General features: G+C 42.7%; 1 protein-coding gene across 1 annotated transcript in view; it reads left to right on the top strand.

Moving 5' to 3' along the window:
• The first annotated feature begins 473 nt into the window (after positions 1-473).
• LOC126237291 (UDP-glucosyltransferase 2-like) overlaps positions 474-20,439 on the top strand; it is a 31,945-nt gene continuing 11,979 nt past the window's right edge. The window contains exons 1-4 of the mRNA XM_049947238.1: positions 474-531; positions 5,152-5,336; positions 13,153-13,334; positions 16,341-16,800. Of these exons, the coding sequence (XP_049803195.1) occupies positions 5,160-5,336; positions 13,153-13,334; positions 16,341-16,800 (819 nt within the window). The 5' untranslated portion in view covers positions 474-531; positions 5,152-5,159. The remainder of the gene's footprint in view (positions 532-5,151; positions 5,337-13,152; positions 13,335-16,340; positions 16,801-20,439) is intronic.

Raw genomic sequence — 20,439 nt, 5'->3', positions numbered from 1 at the left:
GTTCTCGATTCTCGAAAAGGATGAACTGACTGTATACATAATTAAGGTTGTACGGAACGATCAGTGCGCGAGTCGTTCTCGCGTATGGCGAATATTTTTCCCATCTAGACTGTAATATTTATTTTTACGCTGTACGTTCCTTCAGATGCATGACAGTTGTGCAATATCTTTCCAAGGGTCGCAGGATTTCTGTTTTTCATCGTCCTTTTTCCCCAGTGAAGTGGTTTTCACGGACTTTATTTAGGAAGATGTCGCCGAAAACGGACAGCTTCCTCCCGGAACATTTTTAATGGTAGCCGCGGTCTTTCGGGAGTACGTATACTGTGTGTGACGACACATGTCGCAACCTAGTGTAAGGCGCGCGGCAGCCGTTTATCGCGCAGGGGCTAGGCTGCTAGCTGAGACGCTCCAGGGTCACCACGGCGGCGACCCTATAATAGGGTGCCGCTGCGAGACGGCGGCAGTGGCGAACCAGCCGGACCAAAGGAGAGAGGGCGCAGCTCGCACCAGACACACCAGCTCACACGGAACGTATGTTCTCTCCTGTAGCCTTGCTAGAGCACCACTCTACTCGGTATTCCGAGTACCGATCTGAAGTATCTGTAAACTTACTAATAGCAATATTCGTTCTGTAAACAGAAACGCCTTTTTCTTGTTGCAGTGTAACACTGAAGTTTCAGAAGTGTTTCGCTTTTTGTATATAAAGGCAAATTCGGTTGATTATTTTCTGGAACAATACACACACACACACACACACACACACACAGAACATTACTTTAACATAGGAAAATTAAATATTACCTTGCACTCCTTCAGGAATGGTCAGTTTCCTGAACAATTAATGTGTTTGGTACTGGAGCCGTTTTATAAAAAAAAGGAAAAAGGGATAATTTAGAAACTTGTAGACCTATTTCTATGCTGTCAGTCTTTGATAAAGTATTGGAAAGTCTCTATATACAAGTACTGTATAACGGTACTCCTAATTATTCGTCAATGGTGTAGTTTGTTTTTAGAAATGTTTTAACAAATGGAAATGCTGTACTCTCTTTTCCTTGCGAGGCACTGGACGGATTAAACAAAAAGTTTCGAATTCTAGGGGTCTTCTTTTATTTAACTAAGGCGTGAGATTGTTTTTATCACAAAATGTTATTGCAAAAGTTGGACGATTATGGAATAAGGTAGTAGGTCTAAGTTGGTTCGTCTCATACTTCAGGAAAAGACAGCAAAGCTTCATTTTCCACAGTGTTGAGAAGGGCTATGACGTGGACTCCGACTGGGGCACTGTTAAGTGTGTGAGGGAGTGGGGGCGAATTTACCACTGGGATCAGTGCTGGGACCACTCCTGTTTCTTATATACATGGTGTTTCAAAATTACGCCAACAAACTCCGAGGGGATGTAGAAGATGTCTTGAGGAATAAAATTAGGATAGGAAATCGTCTCTGGAAACGTGATTCAGCGATACTACAGAGCGTGTATGTATGTATGTACAAGGTGACTTTGAGATGATGATACACACTTTCAGGCATGATGGAGAAGGATACATGTATCAGTCTGATATAATGTACCCTGTACCGGCAACGAATGAGTCGCAAACTTATAGGCGAAAAACGTTCTGACACCTCTGACAGTGGACTACCAGTACTGTTGTTGCCAAGATTTTATGGTTGGCAATTTTCAGAGGTGGTAGTAGGGACTAAAACAAGAACAAAATGGCTAGTGAAAATTGGTTCTATAATGCGTACCTTAAGAGCTTTGAACACTTGTTAAATAGAAGAGGTGTGTTTCACAGTAGCGAAGATGAACAAATGCTCATAGCTCCTCAGCTATACGTTTTAGAACCTATGTTTACTGTAAATTTTGTTCTTGATTTAGTCCTTGCTACCACCTCTGAAAGCTGTCTACCTACAGTCTTAGCAACAACAGTACCGGTACATGTATTCCACTATCAGAGGTGTCAGAAAGATTTCACTTATAACTTTCGACTTTTCGTTTCTGGTTTAGTGTCCGCTACCTCAAATTGGGACGTTTATCGTTCTCCATCATCCCTGAAAGATTGTAAATCACCAACTAATTACGCAGCATATAATGTATATACATATACAGGCACCGGCACCTATAACTTCGGCCGGCCAGTGTGGCCGAGCGGTTCTAGGCGCTTCAGTCCGGAACCACGCGGCTGCTATGGTCGCAGGTTCGAATCCTGCCTCGGGCACGGATGTGTGTGCTGTCCGTAGGTTAGATAGGTTTCAGTAGCTTTAAGTCTAGGGGATTGATGACTTCAGATGTTAAGTCGCCTAGTGCTCAGAGCCTTTTGAACCATTTTGAAAGAGTCGGTTTACAGGCTATGTATACAATGCTTGTTGGTGCTTATGCCAGTGAGATGCTATTTATAGATAATTTAGCACAATGACCCAAATTTAGAAAAAATGGACGTATTAGCTTATGTTACTACTCACGTTGTAAACGAAACACAAATTTTACAACGAAGTAAATATGTTAATACGGTGGACCTCTAAGCTCTAACGTCACGTAACCTTAATGGTATTTGTGACTGCGTGCCTTCCCGGCAACACAACATAAAACGTGCCTGATATTTGGTAAGTTGCGCAAAATATGTTTCCCGTTCAGAGAGCCACCAACATCGTAAGCCATCGAGGATTCAATTAGTGCCGAAGTAGTTACACGATGTTTGAACTGTTGTATCAAACATAGCAATTCAATTGTTTTCAATGTCTATGATTTTACGTTTTCGTAATTAGCATGTTCGGCTGATCCGTGCCTATACAAAGTTGTAGAAAGGAAGAAGCTTTTGAGTCTAACTTTCGGTGATCGTAATAATATCAGCTATTTATCGCCGTAGTCCTAACAACCAACGATGATGTTTGAAACAGACTTTCAAGACTATCAATGAAGCATTAACTCGGTTTCAATAATTTCACTACAAACAAATTGTCTCGTCAGGTATATAGCCAGAGTGGTATTAGTCTATGTGTAACATATACTTTTCATCAGTTTAGCACACGTGGTAATGTCTTTTCCTCTGATAAAGTCACTTTATGCTTCACTTAATTTGAGTTGTAATATGTTTTGGAAAGGAGATGTATGTTCTACTTTTTGAAATTTTCAGTTAAAATAACTGTTGGGCAGAATATTCAACCAAATATCATTCCTCCATTAATCACAGCAAACAAAGCTTGTCTTTCTTCAGGCTTTTAAAACAGTTAATCAATTTTCAATCAAACACGTGAGAACTATTTATTCATTTAATACGCAAATATTATTGACCTCGAAATAAAGTGCAGTTATTGTGAACTATTAAACGGCCAAGAGCAAACTTTAAAAAATAAACGTCTGTACAAAGCAAAATGCAAAAAGACACTGAATACAATTTCACGAATACAATCAAACATCACCTTCGATAGCAATTCATTTATTATATTGTCACATCACTATGCCATCAATATAATTGACGTCGCTTCGGCGTCTTCTTCAGGCTGATTTCTGACGTTCAGATATGATCAGTGTTAGGTGAAGTGTGATGCAGCCTCGGCTCTTCCCAGATCTCCGTCAGCATGCATGAAACAAATAACACAAGCAGTTTGTAATACATGTTAAACAAATAACATTACTACAGTCATAAAGCAACAATATAAAATAGCGTGTTGTACCATGTATTGTGAAAGACGATAAATCTTTGGTGATGCGTTTTAGGCACTGTGTCAGTACATATATTTCTCATAGTGCGATTACTTAGTTAATACTGATATATTTAGGCAAATGTGTCGAGAAGAAATGTTTTCCGGTTAGGTTTAAAATTTTCCTTCCTATTTTTCAGAAATTTTATGTTACTGGGCAAGTGATAAAGTATATTTATTACCTTATATGGAAATCCTTTCTGAGTCACTTGCAGCTTCAGTAATGAGCAGTTAACGTCATTTTATATTCTAGTGCTGTAACTGTAGAGGTATTATCCTCAAATTGTGATAGATTTTTTATGATGAATTTCGGTACCTCGTATAAATATTACGTAGGTGCAGTTAGAATGTCTGTCTCGTTAAAATTACTTTGGATGAACACCACACATTACCCTCAGCGGTTGTTTGCGTGCAATTAATACGTTCTTTCTAAGTCATGGGTTTCCATTTATAGCCCCAGAAAGTTATGCCGTAAGACATATTGATATTATGTCGTCAGCTAGAGATTCTGCTAACATAATAACAACAGCGCATCCTGCGAGGGGCATCCTGCCACCTCACCATTTTGGACAGTAACAAACGTGTAAAGGAAACTGTGTAATAGTTAGTGTACCCAAGGTCAAGAAATCTGAAAACCACTAAACTATCTCGTCATTCACCGTGAAACTAACATGAGCTATTGTCACACTAAACTATCTCGTCATTCACCGTGAAACTAACATAAGCTATTGTCTCCATCCCCCGACCCCAGTTATGTCCTGTGTACGTCCATTTCGAACGTCGTAATCGTTCGCCCATCCTCTGTCACGTGCAACGTGATGCAATACGAAGACATAATTACAAACTTCAGAAACGGCTCTCTTTGTGACAGCAGTAACACAGATTCCAGTTACAAAGCGGCAGTAATCCAAATATCACGACAGCAGCAACATTAAATGTCTTTCATTGCTGTTGCGTGTCTCAGATTTTCCACACTCATAACCGGAGCAAAAAGAGCTACAATAGAGTGGAAGGAAAGGCATTATACTCGTTCAGTTGTCGCCGGTACCTCCGCATGACGGTCTTAAATGTCTGCATTATCTCTGAATAGTCCATTTGAAGAAGGAATGACCTCAGGCTGTCCCATTACCACCTCCTCAAAGACTCGGGAGCTGTTTGGCTACTATAATACAGAAGGACGTTACGAAGTATAAAAAGTATTAACTACAGTTTTCATATTTTTTCATGTCTTGAACTGCCAGAAAGAAACACACGGCGCCCTGCGATTTGTGTCACCGGAAAAAATTACGTCATTCACACTTAGCAAAATATCCAAACTGTTACACACGTCATATCCGCTGAGGTCTCACATTTTGTTCGTCTTATTGCATCAGTGCCTTAAATGGTAATGCTTTTCACAGACATGATACGCAAAACAGCCACATGGCAGGTACAAGATGAGCTTGTCCATTGCAGGAGGAACCATGCTGAAAGCGGTTGCAGTGCCACTGTTGGCGGTGGTGACAGCCTGCTCGGCTGCCAGAATCTTGATGATGGCGCCAACCCCGTCGTTCAGCCACCAGCTGCCGTTCCACATCCTGGCCAAGGCGCTGCTCCAGAGGGGTCACCAAGTCACCCTCATGACGACGGACTCGGTGAAGGTACAGGAGCCAATTGTTCATAGCACAGAGGATGTATAAGCTGACTGCTGCATCAATGATTCGAATCTAATCTCCACTATTATATATTTTAGAAGATGGTACGAACAGTGATAGTTTTTATATCAGTGACGGCCGACCAGAGCTGATCCATCACAGTTTAGCTACACGTCTAAATCCACCTTGTGAGGTGCCGATGGTAGCAGTGTATTTAACACTAAATTCTTCTAGAATCTTCATATGGAAACTCCGACTTTTGCTGTTGCACTTGGATTAAGAAGAAACGCGAACTGACTGTAATCGACCCTGCAAGTGGAGTAGAAACGAGTTTGGAACCTGCAATAATTTGATTCGATAGAAATTAATTTGATAAAGGAAAGTTTCATTAAAGTAGTGAGAAATGAAAGGGTTGCTTTACCGATCCACAGAATGAAAGTTCTGTCCAAAATAACAATTTGATTTATTATGACTAAACTCAAAATAATAAACAAAACACATGAAACATTTGAAATACGTCAAACTGGATACTCAAATAAATGCTGTGAAGGTGAAGTTGTCCATAAACTAGGTTGTGACATTAATGACCAAGTGGTATGTGGAGCCAATTCCTTGCAACTTAAATCTTAAGAGAAACACCCAGCCAACACAACATTAATTGCTGCTACAGTAGTGAGAACTCAGACAATGAACACCCAAGACAGAACCACGTTAGAAAAGACGAGAACAGGCGCGCTCTGCTCAGCTCTGATTGTCACATAGCAAAATGTCCTGATTTGCCGGTGCTGCAGACATACATTACCAAGCTGTCTTCTTAACTGCAAGGACACGATCTGGCGTACCGGAGGCGATGGCTTGTTTGCTTCGACTTTCCGTCATGGTGATGATAATGTCGTGAGTATAGCCCTAAACAAATTATCTTGGTCTGATTGTTCCAGACTAAAGACTTCCTAGCAACACAAATGTGCCTCTGAGGGAGACGAAGAAGGCTCGCTACACAATCACTGACAGTACAGTGATTGATTTTAACAAGCGACAGCCCACGGAAGGCAGGCTGTCCAGAGCAGCAAGAGCTCAGTCTTGTAATCTACTCCGACCGAAAGACGAGAGGCGACTCTCTCAAGAGCACCCGTACAAGCCAGACACAGAACATTCCCACCCCCACGACAGTGGCCGTGGTTAAACGTTCCAATCAGCAACTCGAAAACCGGCGGAAAATTCCACTCTATTGCCGAAGCACTACTATTCCACCAATGGAGATACTTCGAGCCAATTTCTGCGGCGATTTTGCTATCCCCTGAGCAAGCCAAACACAGTTATGATTTTGCAGAAAACGCGGGAATTTGCCCGCCAAGATTGCCTGGGAACACACGTCATTCTCACGCGTCGCTGGTAGCCTGTCAGAAAGTGTTTTCACTAAGTTTCTGCGAACTAACGGAACCTCTAGCCCCAGCCGCTCCTTCAGGCCCCTGTGGGCGTGTCGCCGCCGCTATTAGGACAATGTCGGCGTCTGGAAAGCATCCACTCGACTCCCTCGCACCCGTCGGCATAATAACCCTTTCAAGATCAGCAGAATCCGCCTCTCATCGGACCACCCGGGTGACGAGAGACGCTGCATGGGAAGTCCACATGTGAAGCAATAGCAACTTTTCACCACATGCAATTAGAGAGGAAAATATTCATCTCTTCTGAGTTCTCAATACTAGCCTTGTAATGAAAATACTCGGCCATACTTCTCCAAATCGAATTACTCAGAGTAAGATATAAATATGAGAGGGGGCAAGTCACTGTGTGCATCTAAAGGCATGCAACCTCTCAACATGTACACGATTACTCGGCAATTCACACTTAAATGTTTGGCAGTGGCTTCACAGAAACACTATCAAACTGTTTATTGACATTGCCATTGCCTAATAGCACATGGTAAAAATGAACACCTATTTCCCGTGCGATCTCTGATTTCTCTTTTTTTATTATGGTGGTCATTTTCCCCTACGTGGAAGGGAGTCGAATTCACAGGAGAAAGTTGGTGATTAAATTTTTGTGAAAATATCTTACCACAACGAAAAACGTCTCCGTTTCAATAATTGCCACACCAACTCGCTTATCATATTCCTAACACTCTCTCCTCTAATTCGAAGTAATACGGAACGAACTGTCATTCCTTGAAGGGCAAGCGATTTGTAGATGGTTTCTTTAATATTAAGGTAATCTACATTCATGTTCAAAAATTGAGAAAGAAAGCAACTTTCACATGTTGTGTGACTTTCAACAACATAGCTCGATGAAACTTGGACCACACATAGAAAGAACTGCTTCAGGATAGTACAGACGATAACTGTGAGAAATACCAAATGAGACCAACAGAAATGACACTTTGATTCAAAGACAGTATAATTAAATCAGTAATTTTTTATCTGCTTCTCTGAGCCAAGTTACATCATTCTGCATAGAAAGTACAGTAGCCCAATGTTTCCTCGCAGCCAAATGGTTCAAATGGCTCTGAGCACTATGGGACTCAACTGCTGTGGTCATCAGTCCCCTAGAACTTAGAACTACTTAAACCTAACTAACCTAAGGACATCACACACATCCATGCCCGAGGCAGGATTCGAACCTGCGACCGTAGCAGTCACACGGTTCCGGACTGCGCACCTAGAACCGCGAGACCACCGCGGCCGGCCTCGCAGCCAAAAAAGCGCGATAAGTCTGGTTAAGTCCAGAAAGTGCGTAAGTCTGGGACTACCGCTATTTCTATACTTAATATTGATACTATCGTCCACTTCTACATCTATACCGAATGCCAAAGGAAAAACGTGGCCAGCAGCGGTGGCCGAGCGGTTCTAGACGCTTCAGTCCGGAACCGCGTGACTGCTACGGTCGCAGGTTCGAATCCTGCCTCGGGCATGGATGTGTGTGATGTCCTTAGGTTAGTTAGGTTTAAGTAGTTCTAAAGTTTTTGGGGACTGATGACCTCAGATGTTAAGTCTCATAGTGCTCAGAGCCATTTGAACCATTTGAATTTGGAAAAACGTGCGGAAGGAGACAGAATCTTTCATTTAACACTACATCAATAACAGTCTATCAAAGGACGTCACGGATATCCGATGGCTGGCTGGAGCAAAACAGGAACCAGACGAACGTACGAGTTCTCATAGCACTTAACAGAAACCAAATATTTTATGATTATTGTGAAGTTTTTTCCCATAAGGGGACATTCTTTCCTACCAATCGACGGTGATTTCTGGGTAATAAAGAGGTTATTAATACAGGATGGGAGAATTTACCATCGAGAACAGGTGTGCGAATTGATAATACATTCAAGTTCCAAACTTAAATACACCATTACAGTGGCAGATTTGTATGATATCAGAAATTTCAGACTGTTGGCCTAACCGCTCCAAGAAGAATGTAGACTCTACAGAAAGTATCTATCTTCCACAACATCAGAAGATCCAATTCCAGAAATCAAGTTTCAGGCACTTCAAATACTTCAGCAACCTACCGGATACAGTCATTGCTTAGAATTCTCCAATGGTCTGGTGCAACACACATTCAACCAGAAAGCCATAGGACATAGAATTAGTGATCCAGTAAGCCTTCCATTCGACAAGGCCTGTGAGAACATAAACCTCAATTAAACAAAATGTAGCCATATTACGAAGATACTTAAGGATTTTCCTGAGGAATACAAACTATGTTAAAGGAATCTTACAGAAAAAGGGCACTAATTTTGTTATGTAAATTAAAATGTGTTCTTTTACGTCATTTTAAATTCGTAATTTTGCTTAGTGTCATTATCATCAACAATCCTGAAAAAAAAATGACTAAGATCAGAAAGAAAGGACATAAAACTATTCTTCAAATTAGGTTAGTGTAAATTTAACTAATGTGCTAGTATAAGTTACGGGTGTACTACTTTTTTTATTAACATGCGAGTACTTCATGTTTCAGATGCTTGCGTTTGTTGTAGCAGGCCTATTAAAAATTATAATAGCATACATTTAGAATCCATACAGTACAATGGTAATTTTAGAAACAACGTAAATCCTACAACTTTAATAATTTATTGCTGTTCTGAAGCTACTAATTATGGGTTATAGGACTTAACAGTGCTGAAAGAGGCTATTCTTTGTTATCATACACATAGAAAAACATTTGATATTCCTATTTTTGATGTGAAGTCAGTTATTTCAAGCTTTTTTTTGCTTTCCTGGACTTAAGCAGTTTCAAAAATTACTGATTCAGTTGCACTGAAGGTACCGCGATTTCTGATGGTCCGCTGGACATTACAAAAGTAGGGACATCATGGTTCTTAATAGGGTGAGTGATCACCGCAGACGGCAGAGCATGCTGTGCGACGTGCGCCGAAGCTTGTCACGAGGTTGGCAAGGAGACCTTGTGGTACGGAGTTCCAACCCTCCAACAGCTGACAAATAGAAGTATTGGAGCCCACATGTGGTCGACGGGATTTTTAGTCGGGGGGGGGGGGGAGGGGGGGGGCAATGCACAGGCCAGTATATTCTCCGAATATCCTCTCGTTCCAAGAGCTCCTGAACTGTGTAGTTCCATAGTACGATGCTGTCGCTTATTTTAATTCATAAGAGTGAATTTAGGGTCGAATGCAGCCATGAAACGTTGCCTGTTGAGCGTCCCTTTTTCACTGATTTGGTCTCCCCACACCATAACACCTGGAGCAACGAAACGATCATGTTCGACGAAGTGCCTGGTTGCATTACGCCCCCTCATGGAGCGAGAGGTGGGAGCAGGACAACGAACACTAATCCAGTATCGTCTGTTTTATCGGTTGACGGTGATTCCGATGTACATCTTGAGAAGACACGACTGCAGGGAAAGTAGCCACGCTATTTTATTTTTATTGTTTTTGTTAAATTTTATGCTGGTAGCTTTGAGAGATCCTTGTACAGTAGTCAGATGACGAAGTCTTCGAAACGCGTAGTGTTTTTACACTGTAAATGAGTGGTTGAGCTGACATTTTAACATTAATGGAAAGTTGGTGTTCTATAACAAGGGATCAAAAGGAAGAGTAGCATCAAGGTAGAATCGTCTACTGGTTGCCACTGACGTATAGTCGGCAAATGACAGAATGTGACGAAAGAATTCTAGTATTCTTGAAGCTCTATAGTGGGCAGACATGGATGAGAACCAGTGTGCTGGAGAGTGGAGAGACAAATTTTCGGTAGAGTGATGAGATTCGGTGATGACATTCGGGGGACTCTTTCGGTGGAGACACTGAAGTAAGAGTGATGGTTGGTGGTGATACTTTCGAGAGACTTCTTGTTGGAACTTTATTTAAAGACTTAGGAGTCCGTCCCCATTTGCCCTTATAACTTCAGTCCACTCGATGTTGTTCTGCATGCAGTTCCAGTCTTTGTCGGGTTTCATTCCAGTCCAATACTTATTCTCAGGAGTGTTCAACTTAATTTCCTTCCCTCTCCTGATGCTGCTTTTGCAGTCAGATTCCAATGATGGTTTGAATTTTAACTCTGCTGCGAATGAGCCATTCTCGTTGTGCCCCCACAATCAGGTTAAGATCTCAGAATGAAATTTTCACTCTGCAGCGGAGTGTGCGCTGATATGAAACTTCCTGGCAGATTAAAACTGTGTGCCGGATCGAGACTCGAACTCAGGACCTTTGCCTGGGCAAGTGCTCTACCATCTGAGATACCCAAGCACGACTCACGCCCCGTCCTCACAGCTTTACTTCTGCCAGTACCTCGTCTCCTACCTTCAAAATTTACAGAAGCTCTCCTGCAAAACTTGCAGAACTACCACTGCCGAAAGAAAGGATATTGCGGAGACATGGCTTAGCCACAGCCTCGGGGATGTTTCCAGAATGAGATTTTCACTCTGCAGCGGAGTGTGCGCAATATCCTTTCTTTCAGGAGTGTTAGTTCTGCAAGGTTCGCAGGAGAGCTTCTGTAAAGTTTGGAAGGTAGGAGACGAGGTACTGGCAGAAGTAAAGCTGTGAGGACGGGGCGTGAGTCGTGCTTGGGTAGCTCAGATGGTAGAGCACTTGCCCTGGCAAAAGTCCCGAGTTCGAGTCTCGATCCGGCACACAGTTTTAATTTGGTTAAAATCTGATTCTCTGGTTGCCGCCTCTTTAATACGGCCCCATGAAAAACTTCACATGCCTCATAATGCTGCTATCTGAAAAGTGAACGCGCCGATTCCGCCGGCGCTCCTCGGAGCTATTGCTCTCGGCCTGCAGTGAAGAAAATGGCCATTTGACCGTCAACAGTTGTCATTCATACACTACGCACTGCCCCGTCGCAGAGGTGAAAGGCAAGACAACAGTCCAAGACACACGTCGCCACAAAGCGACGGCCCCGACAACCAACTCTGGGCCGTCGACGGCCGAGTCAAGACTTTGGCGAGGTCTAACTGACAAGGCAGCTTCTCAGAGAAACCGTTTGCGCCGTGTGTGCCCAGTACAAGCGCAATCTTTTTTTTTTTAAATGTTTTGATGTTACTGATACAGTCTGTTCGAGACCCTACGCATACCAGCCACCTGCATAACAGATCTGCCAGGCGGGTCCCGGACCTAGTAGGGGCCAGCCTGTCGGCTGTCAAGCCGGCAGCCACCAAGAGGCGTCAGATGCTCGGCTAGAGGCCTCGACGCGCACGAATTTGTTTATTAAAAATAGACACGTCACTGAAGATAGTGAGTGGAGTATTATGCGTCGGACAGCCAAATTAAGCCCACCCACAAACGACAGAGGGTAATTTTCACCGAGTAAGCTTCTGGGACAGGCACCGAGAGCTGCAGCTGTTCCACAATCAGGGGCTTACTACGGTGAATTCAAGAAGATGCGTCGCAGTCCGCCGTCAGCTGCAACACCGAATCGCCCTCCGGGGGAACCGCAAGACTCCGGACCACTGGAAATCCGGACTTGTCACTTGCAGTCTAGTCATAGACGGAAGCACTTGAGATTTCACGACATCCAGAAACAGATAGACCTAGAATGTCAATATCGATAATTTTTGAGAGGTGCACTTGAGACCTGAGAATGGCATATTGAATTGCCGAAACCGATAGCAGAAAATAAAATAAAACAATAAAACTCTGCACTGCAGTTTGACGAATTTCTTTGCTAAATATTAAAAAGAATCGGGGTAAAAGAGTCATCTTGTCTAATACCAGCCCTTGATCATGCTAATTTCAGTGAATACCAAAATAAGGTTATTAGTAACTGAGTAACACATTTCTTCATTTAAGTGTTTTACTTCTCCCATGAAGTTACTACAAAAAATTTATAAAAGTCTAAAAAAAGATTTACTACACCATATATGAAGCAAACTACTTTCTACATTGTAAGGCTCTAAAATACTGCAATAGACTACAGTACAGAAAGAGAGGAACGTGCCCATAAATATGGGGCGTATTACTACCATTTATCAGTTTAGCTGGGATCCTGTCAAAAATGAAATATGCTGAATGAGGCACGCGTTTCTGTACAACAGGTTCTCCATCGAGGTTTTCTATGAGTGGATACTGCAGTTCCTTTTGAATAATTCCATGCTATTAAACACAAATCAGAAGAGGTATTACATATATAGGGATGGCAGAGCGAGAATTCGGGAACTCTTGAACAACGGCGTACGCAAAGTTCGTAAACAGATATTGCAGATCTCTCTGACTACACTCTTCTAGGATAAGAATATTCTGTGTGCACGCCCTGAGTTCTGAAATCTACCATAATTCTTTTGTTCTTAAAAATGATTAACATCTCTATGTCTTTCAAAATGTTTTTGCAGCGAGAGGGAACTATTTGAAACCTGAATTTCTTTCTTGTTTCAGATATCTCACGAAAACTATACGGAGATTGACCTATCAGTGTCTTATAACTACGTTCGAGAAGCGTATGATTTTTTGAAGACGTACCATCAGCCACCAACGCAGTCTGTTACTATGCTACGCTACATAGCCCATGCAGTAGCCGACATGGAGTTCAACGATTCTTCGGTGCAGAAGTTTATGAGGTAACTGCAATTATTTAGCAATTATTTTCCTTCCATATATATAGCTCAACAACGCACTTCATACCCTCCGTTGGCGGACAACCAGTTCTGCATATAGCTTTTGCATAAAGCTTTTACGTGTTATTGCAAACAGCACAGAAATATTCTGAAACAGTATGTGTTAAGGTAACTTGTCATTTACGTCGTTGAGCAGATCATTAATAAGACTGTTATTCGGTTACCCAGAGAGTTGTCATCTCTAACATCAGTCAGTTTATGGTCTCTGTTCTATAAATGTTTGTTCCAGACGTCTTGACATTTTACGGTCTCAAAAAATTAAGCATTCAGTTATGTTCAGTCTGTTTTGTGACGCCGTATACCTGTAGTTCATTAATTTACAGCCTCAAACTATTCCTTTCAGAAAGAATCAAGCAACCAATTTTCTCATTTTCGTCAGTTCGTAGAGATATACCCCTTCCCCCAAATTAATTACACTTTCGTCCCAGTTGTTAAATCATCCCTGAGGCCCATAATTAGTTATCTGATCTGTTGAGCTGATCCATTCTCTGCTAAAGTTTTTCTGATGTTAATGACAGTAACATCTTGAAAAAAAATCCTTCTTAATCTGATTTCATTGCTTTAAAAGTCACTCACAAGGGTACAAGTATTAGATTCTGAGCAATGCACTCATCTTGTCTACGACTTCTCGACAGTAAGTTCCTTGATTGGCTTGATTGGCTGAATGTCGATTCCTTCTTTTACAGTATATAAATTTGGGGGAACTCGAGTATAAATGTCTCGAAATCAGTGACTCAAACAAAAAAAAGTAATCGAAACTAAGTAATTGTCTTTACAGCCTGCTTTATTTTGAAAGTAGCCCATTGTGCTACATCAAATTCTAAAACCAATTTTTTATGTGTCCTGGTTAATAACTAATGTTAATCTGAAAGACTTGTTAGATTATTTCCAAAATAAGTGGTGCTGATAATTCTTTTTATTTTTTTGTAATCACTTTATTGCCAGCCACATAAATTAAGCCCATGTTCCTGTTATAGGGTATCACTTTCATATATAGACGTTTCGTCAAACCCAGCAACTTTAGATTTGAACAACTTTCCATGTTTACATTTCTGCATATATACCGTGAACCAGACGCGTTACTTTGTAATCTATTGCTGACATTCCTGTTGCAAATGTTGAGATATTCAAAGTTTCGAAGAAACATTCAAAGACTCGTAGTGCGGTCTATCTGTTGATCGTAACTGTGCCTTCGGACTTCCTGACTGATGCAAGATAATATCTATCAAGTGCAAGTACCCTACTTGTTTCGTTATCTTCATACTACTGTTGTCCTCGGCTGTCTGCCTTAAACTTTTCGCATATTTGTTTCTGGCGTCTTCTAGTCATAGTTTATGAGCGCTTTTGTTTTGTGAAATATACTAGTATCATACAGAATTTCGTTATAACCTAGTTATATACGCATCTTCATCAGCTTTCGAATTTCCTCCTATGTTGTGTTTTATAGGAGGATACAAGATGACTTGAACAGGATTTGTGATTGGTATAAAAAATGGCAGCTAACTCTAAATATAGATAAATGTAAATTAATGCAGATGAATAGGAAAAAGAATCCCGTAATTTTTGACTTCTCCATTAGTGGTGTAGCGCTTGACACAGTCACGTCGATTAAATATTTGGGTGTAACATTGCAGAGCGATATGAAGTGGGACAAGCATGTAATGGCAGTTGTGGGGAAGGCGGATAGTCATCTTCGGTTCATTGGTAGAATTTTGGGAAGATGTGGTTCATCTGTAAAGGAGACCGCTTATAAAACACTAATACGACCTATTCTTGAGTACTGCTCGAGCGTTTGGGATCACTATCAGGTCGGATTAAGGGAGGACATAGAAGCAATTCAGAGGCGGGCTGCTAGATTTGTTACTGGTAGGTTTGATCATCACGCGAGTGTTACGGAAATGCTTCAGGAACTCGGGTGGGAGTCTCTGGAGAAAAGGAGGCGTTCTTTTCGTGAATCGCTACTGAGGAAATTTAGAGAACCAGCATTTGAGGCTGACTGGAGTACAATTTTTCTGCCGCCAACTTATATTTCGCGGAAAGACCACAAAGGTAAGATAAGAGAGATTAGGGCTCGTACAGAAGCATATAGGCAGTCATTTTTCCCTCGTTCTGTTTGGGAGTGGAACAGGGAGAGAAGATGCTAGTTGTGGTACGAGGTACCCTCCACCACGCATCGCATGGTGGATTGCGGAGTATGTATGTAGATGTAGATGTATCGAAGGCCGTTTCGGCCAGAGAACAGTGAGAATACTATCGGCGGAGTAGCTTGGAATTTTTTATTTTGGTTTTTTATGATCTGTTACTGAGCTAGTTTGCCTTGCTGAAACGCCAATGTGAGCACTCTGACGTCTACATCCACAGGAGTGCGTAGAATACAGTATTTGCAGTTGTCACTCACTATTAAAGGATCACTTGATGCACTGATTAGCAATCCCTTGTCTTGAAGTACACCGTTCATCATTTACAAAAGTACATTTTCATCTGAGACCTGAATAACTCTTTGGTCCTACTCGATGATGCTGACTGCTTCAGTTAAGTTCACAAACCAGACAGACGGCTTCCACGCTCGGCTCTATATTGACCTCTTTGTGGGGGCACTGCTGCTCCGAAAGAGAGGGCGTGTCTTCTTTGGTCTCTCCCATTCGTCGTTGTGGGTTCCAGTGCAACATCGCTAATGTCTGTCGTATCGGTACGCTTAGCTAACACAGGGTGGCACCACGATCTTCGATTGATACCACACACTATATTGTGTCAAATAATAACAAGGGGTGACAACGTGTGTAGAACCAGGTAGCAGTGACAGGAATACAGAATGATATATTTTCTTCGTCTAAGCATTCCAAAGAAGGCACCAGAACTCATTTTCTTTGGAGAATAGACGCGGTTTTCGCTCACGAAACGGTCAACGTGCAGATTTTGGGAGATTAATTGCCGTATTGTTGCTTCCAGGTCTGGCGAAACGTTTGACCTTGCGATTCTGGAGGGACTCGCCTACCATTCATTCTACGGGCTGATACACAAGATGGGTTCGCCGCCTGTGGCGAAGCTTCTGACTCTCACGGCTCCGTCGTCCGTCTACTACAACTTCGGAAGCCCCATGGAGCCGGCATACATGCCGGACATGTGGCTAGGCTACTCAGACCGCATGGACTTCTGGCAGCGGCTGTACAACACATACTTCTACCTGAGGCTGATGTACATGTGGTTCTACCAGGCCATGCCTTTACAAGAGGAAGTCATGAGGAAATACTTTGGACCAGAGCCTCCATCTGTCTACGAAGCAGACAGGAACGTCAGTCTGCTCATAACTGCCAACCATTTCGTCTTTGAATATCCTCGTCCGCACCTGCCCAACATCATCGAGATCACCGGGATTCATGTCGCCACAAAACAGAAACCGCTGCCCAAGGTACAGCTACTGTAGATTTGTCTCCTCCTACAAATTCTACTTATTATATACAGCAATATTGAGACTGAAAAACAAAATCAGGAGAAACAGTATTACCATTATCGGGAGAAATGTCAGCATATAACATTGTAATGCTGATAATAAGAGAATTGAGCGACCCATGTAGTAAGTACAGCGTTATTACAAATGATTGAAGCGATTTCACAGCTCTACAATAACTTTATTATTTGAGATATTTTCACAATGCTTTGCACACACATACAAAAACTCAAAAAGTTTTTTTAGGCATTCAAAAATGTTCGATATGTGCCCCTTTAGTGATTCGGCAGACATCAAGCCGATAATCAAGTTCCTCCCACACTCGGCGCAGCATGTCCCCATCAATGAGTTCGAAAGTATCGTTGATGCGAGTTCGCAGTTCTGGCACGTTTCTTGGTAGAGGAGGTTTAAACACTGAATCTTTCACATAACCCCACAGAAAGAAATCGCATGGGGTTAAGTCGGGAGAGCGTGGAGGCCATGACATGAATTGCTGATCATGATCTCCGCCACGACCGATCCATCGGTTTTCCAATCTCCTGTTTAAGAAATGCCAAACATCGTGATGGAAGTGCGGTGGAGCACCATTCTGTTGAAAGATGAAGTCGGCGCTGTCGGTCTCCAGTTGTGGCATGAGCCAATTTTCCAGCATGTCCAGATACACGTGTCCTGTAACATTTTTTTCGCAGAAGAAAAAGGGGCCGTAAACTTTAAACGGTGCGATTGCACAAAACACGTTAACTTTTGGTGAATTGCGAATTTGCTGCACGAATGCGTGAGGATTCCCTACCGCCCAGATTCGCACATTGTGTCTGTTCACTTCACCATTAAGAAAAAATGTTGCCTCATCACTGAAAACAAGTTTCGCACTGAACGCATCCTCTTCCATGAGCTGTTGCAACCGCGCCGAAAATTCAAAGCGTTTGACTTTGTCATCGGGTGTCAGGGCTTGTAGCAATTGTAAACGGTAAGGCTTCTGCTTTAGCCTTTTCCGTAAGATTTTCCAAACCGTCGGCTGTGGTACGTTTAGCTCCCTGCTTGCTTTATTCGTCGACTTCCGCGGGCTACGCGTGAAACTTGCCCACACGCGTTCAACCGTTTCTTCGCTCACTGCAGGCCGACCCGTTGATTTCCCCTTACAGAGGCATCCAGAAGCTTTAAACTGCGCATACCATCGCCGAATGGAGTTAGCAGTTGGTGGATCTTTGTTGAACTTCGTCCTGAAGTGTCGTTGCACTGTTATGACTGACTGATGTGAGTGCATTTCAAGAACTAAATACGCTTTCTCGGCTCCTGTCGCCATTTTGTCTCACTGCGCTCTCGAGCGCTCTGGCGGCAGAAACCTGAAGTGCGGCTTCAGCCGAACAAAACTTTATGAGTTTTTCTACGTATCTGTAGTGTGTCGTGACCCTATGTCAATGAATGGAGCTACAGTGAATTTATGAAATCGCTTCAATCATTTGTAATAGCCCTGTACACCAGTATAAATGGCTTACAAGGGAAGGCCTCAGACACGGCTAAACGATTCGGCTCATATTTTCCAGGCCGCTTGTGTAAAACCTAAAATAAAACCAAGGCTCTACACATTTTGGCTCAACTCGCCCCTCACCACCACCCGCCGGTGGCTTACAAGGGAAGGCCTCAGACACGGCTAAACGAATCGGCTCATATTTTCCAGGCCGCTTGTGTAAAACCTAAAATAAAACCAAGGCTCTACATATTTTGGCTCAACTCGCCCCTCACCACCACCCGCCAGTTTTGAGAAAACAGCAGTCAAAACTGACAGGTTCGTTCGGTAACTGAAAGCAGAGTATCTTTCATCATCACATATGGGGTCCTCATTCGCATTTTTTCATAGAAATCTAGGAAATATATTTTTTGACTGCCACATACGCTGAGGTGACAAAAGTCATAGGAAAGCGATTTGCAGACCCACGGATGGTGGTAATATAGCGTACAAAAGGTATTAAAGAACAATGCTTTGACAAACACCGAGCGAGGTGGCTCAGTGGTTAGACACTAGACTTACATTCGGGAGGACGACGGTTCAGTCCCGCGTCCGGCCATCCTGATTTAGGTTTTCCGTGATTTCCCTACATCGCTCCAGGAAAATGCCGGGATGGTTCTTTTGAAAGGGCACGGCCGACTTTCTTCCCCATCCTTCCCTAATCCGATGAGACCGATGACCTCGCTGTCTGGTCTCCTTCCCCAAACAACCCAACCCAACCCCCTTTGACAAACCAGTCATTTGTGCTCAGGTGATTCGTGTAAAAACTAATTCCGATGTGACTGTGGAATTAACAGACTATGAACGCGGAATGATGGTTGGATCTAGACGCATGGGACATTCCATATGGAAATTCAGTATTCCGAGATCCACAGTTTCAAGAGTGTGCATTGCCTCTCACCAAGAACTACGCGATGGCTGACTGCCTTCACTTAACGACCGAGAGCAGCAACGTCTGCGTAGCGTTGTCAGAGCTAACAGATGAGCGACGCTGGGTGAAATAACCGCAGAAATCAATGTGGGTCTTACGAGGAATGTATCTGTTAGGACAGTGCGCCGAAACTTGGCGTTAACGGGCTACGGTAGCAGCCGACCGACTTGAGTGTCTTTTCTAACAGCGCGACATCGGCTGCAGTGGCTTTCCAGGGCTCGTGATCATATCGGTTGGTCTCTAGACAACTGGAAAACCATTACCTGGTCAGATGATTTCCGATTTCAAAGAGCTGATGGTAGGGCTCGAGTGTGGCCCAGACCCCATGAAGCCGTTGACACAGTTTGTCAACAAGGCACTGTGCAAGCTGGTGGTGACTACAAAATGGTGTGGGCTGTGCTTACATGGAATGAACTGGGTCCTCTGGTCCAACTGAACCGATCAATAACTACCTGGATATCATTTGCAGGCCAATCATTTTAGTAACAGTGCGCCATGTCACCAGGCCACAATTGTTCGCGATTGGTTTGAAGACCATTCTCAACAATTCGAGCGAATCAATTTGGCCACCCAGATAACCCGACATGAAACCTGTTGAACATTTATGGGACATAATCGAGAGGTCAGCTCGTATGCAATTATGAGATAGCCATAAACGCAGCGTGGCACAGTATTTCTGCATCGGACTTCCCACAATTTGTTGAATCCATGTCACGACGAGTATCTGCATTACCCCAGGCAAGAGGAGTTCTAATACGATATTAGGTAGTGTCCTATGATTTTTGTCGCCTTACTGTATGCACCCATACCGCAACGAAAGGCCCGTGGCTTACCAACCATGCATTTGGCTGAGGAGCACTGAATTTTTGCTCAATTGCCGAGAGCGTTCATTTTTTTACTTGCATTTTTTTGTTCGAAATTATTAGGAATAGTAGGATTAATAAGGTAAGTAAGGCAATAAGAAACAGTAACAAGGTAATAAAACAAATTTCTCACAGGACTTTGACTAATAAAGAATTAAAAATTAAATGCCTTTCGCTTTACAACGACTGTTTCGCACGCTCTCTTACATGTCCTTTGTTTTTTTCGAACACCTGGACGGGCAGCATTTGTCAGACCAACATTCGAAGCAAATATGTTCGCGACAGCAACAACATCTAAT

The sequence above is a fragment of the Schistocerca nitens genome, chromosome 2 (genome assembly GCF_023898315.1).
Source record: "Schistocerca nitens isolate TAMUIC-IGC-003100 chromosome 2, iqSchNite1.1, whole genome shotgun sequence".
Classification (NCBI taxonomy): Eukaryota; Metazoa; Arthropoda; class Insecta; order Orthoptera; family Acrididae; genus Schistocerca; species Schistocerca nitens.
Note: the sequence above shows the minus strand (reverse complement) of the source record. Positions and strands in the feature narration are given on the sequence as shown.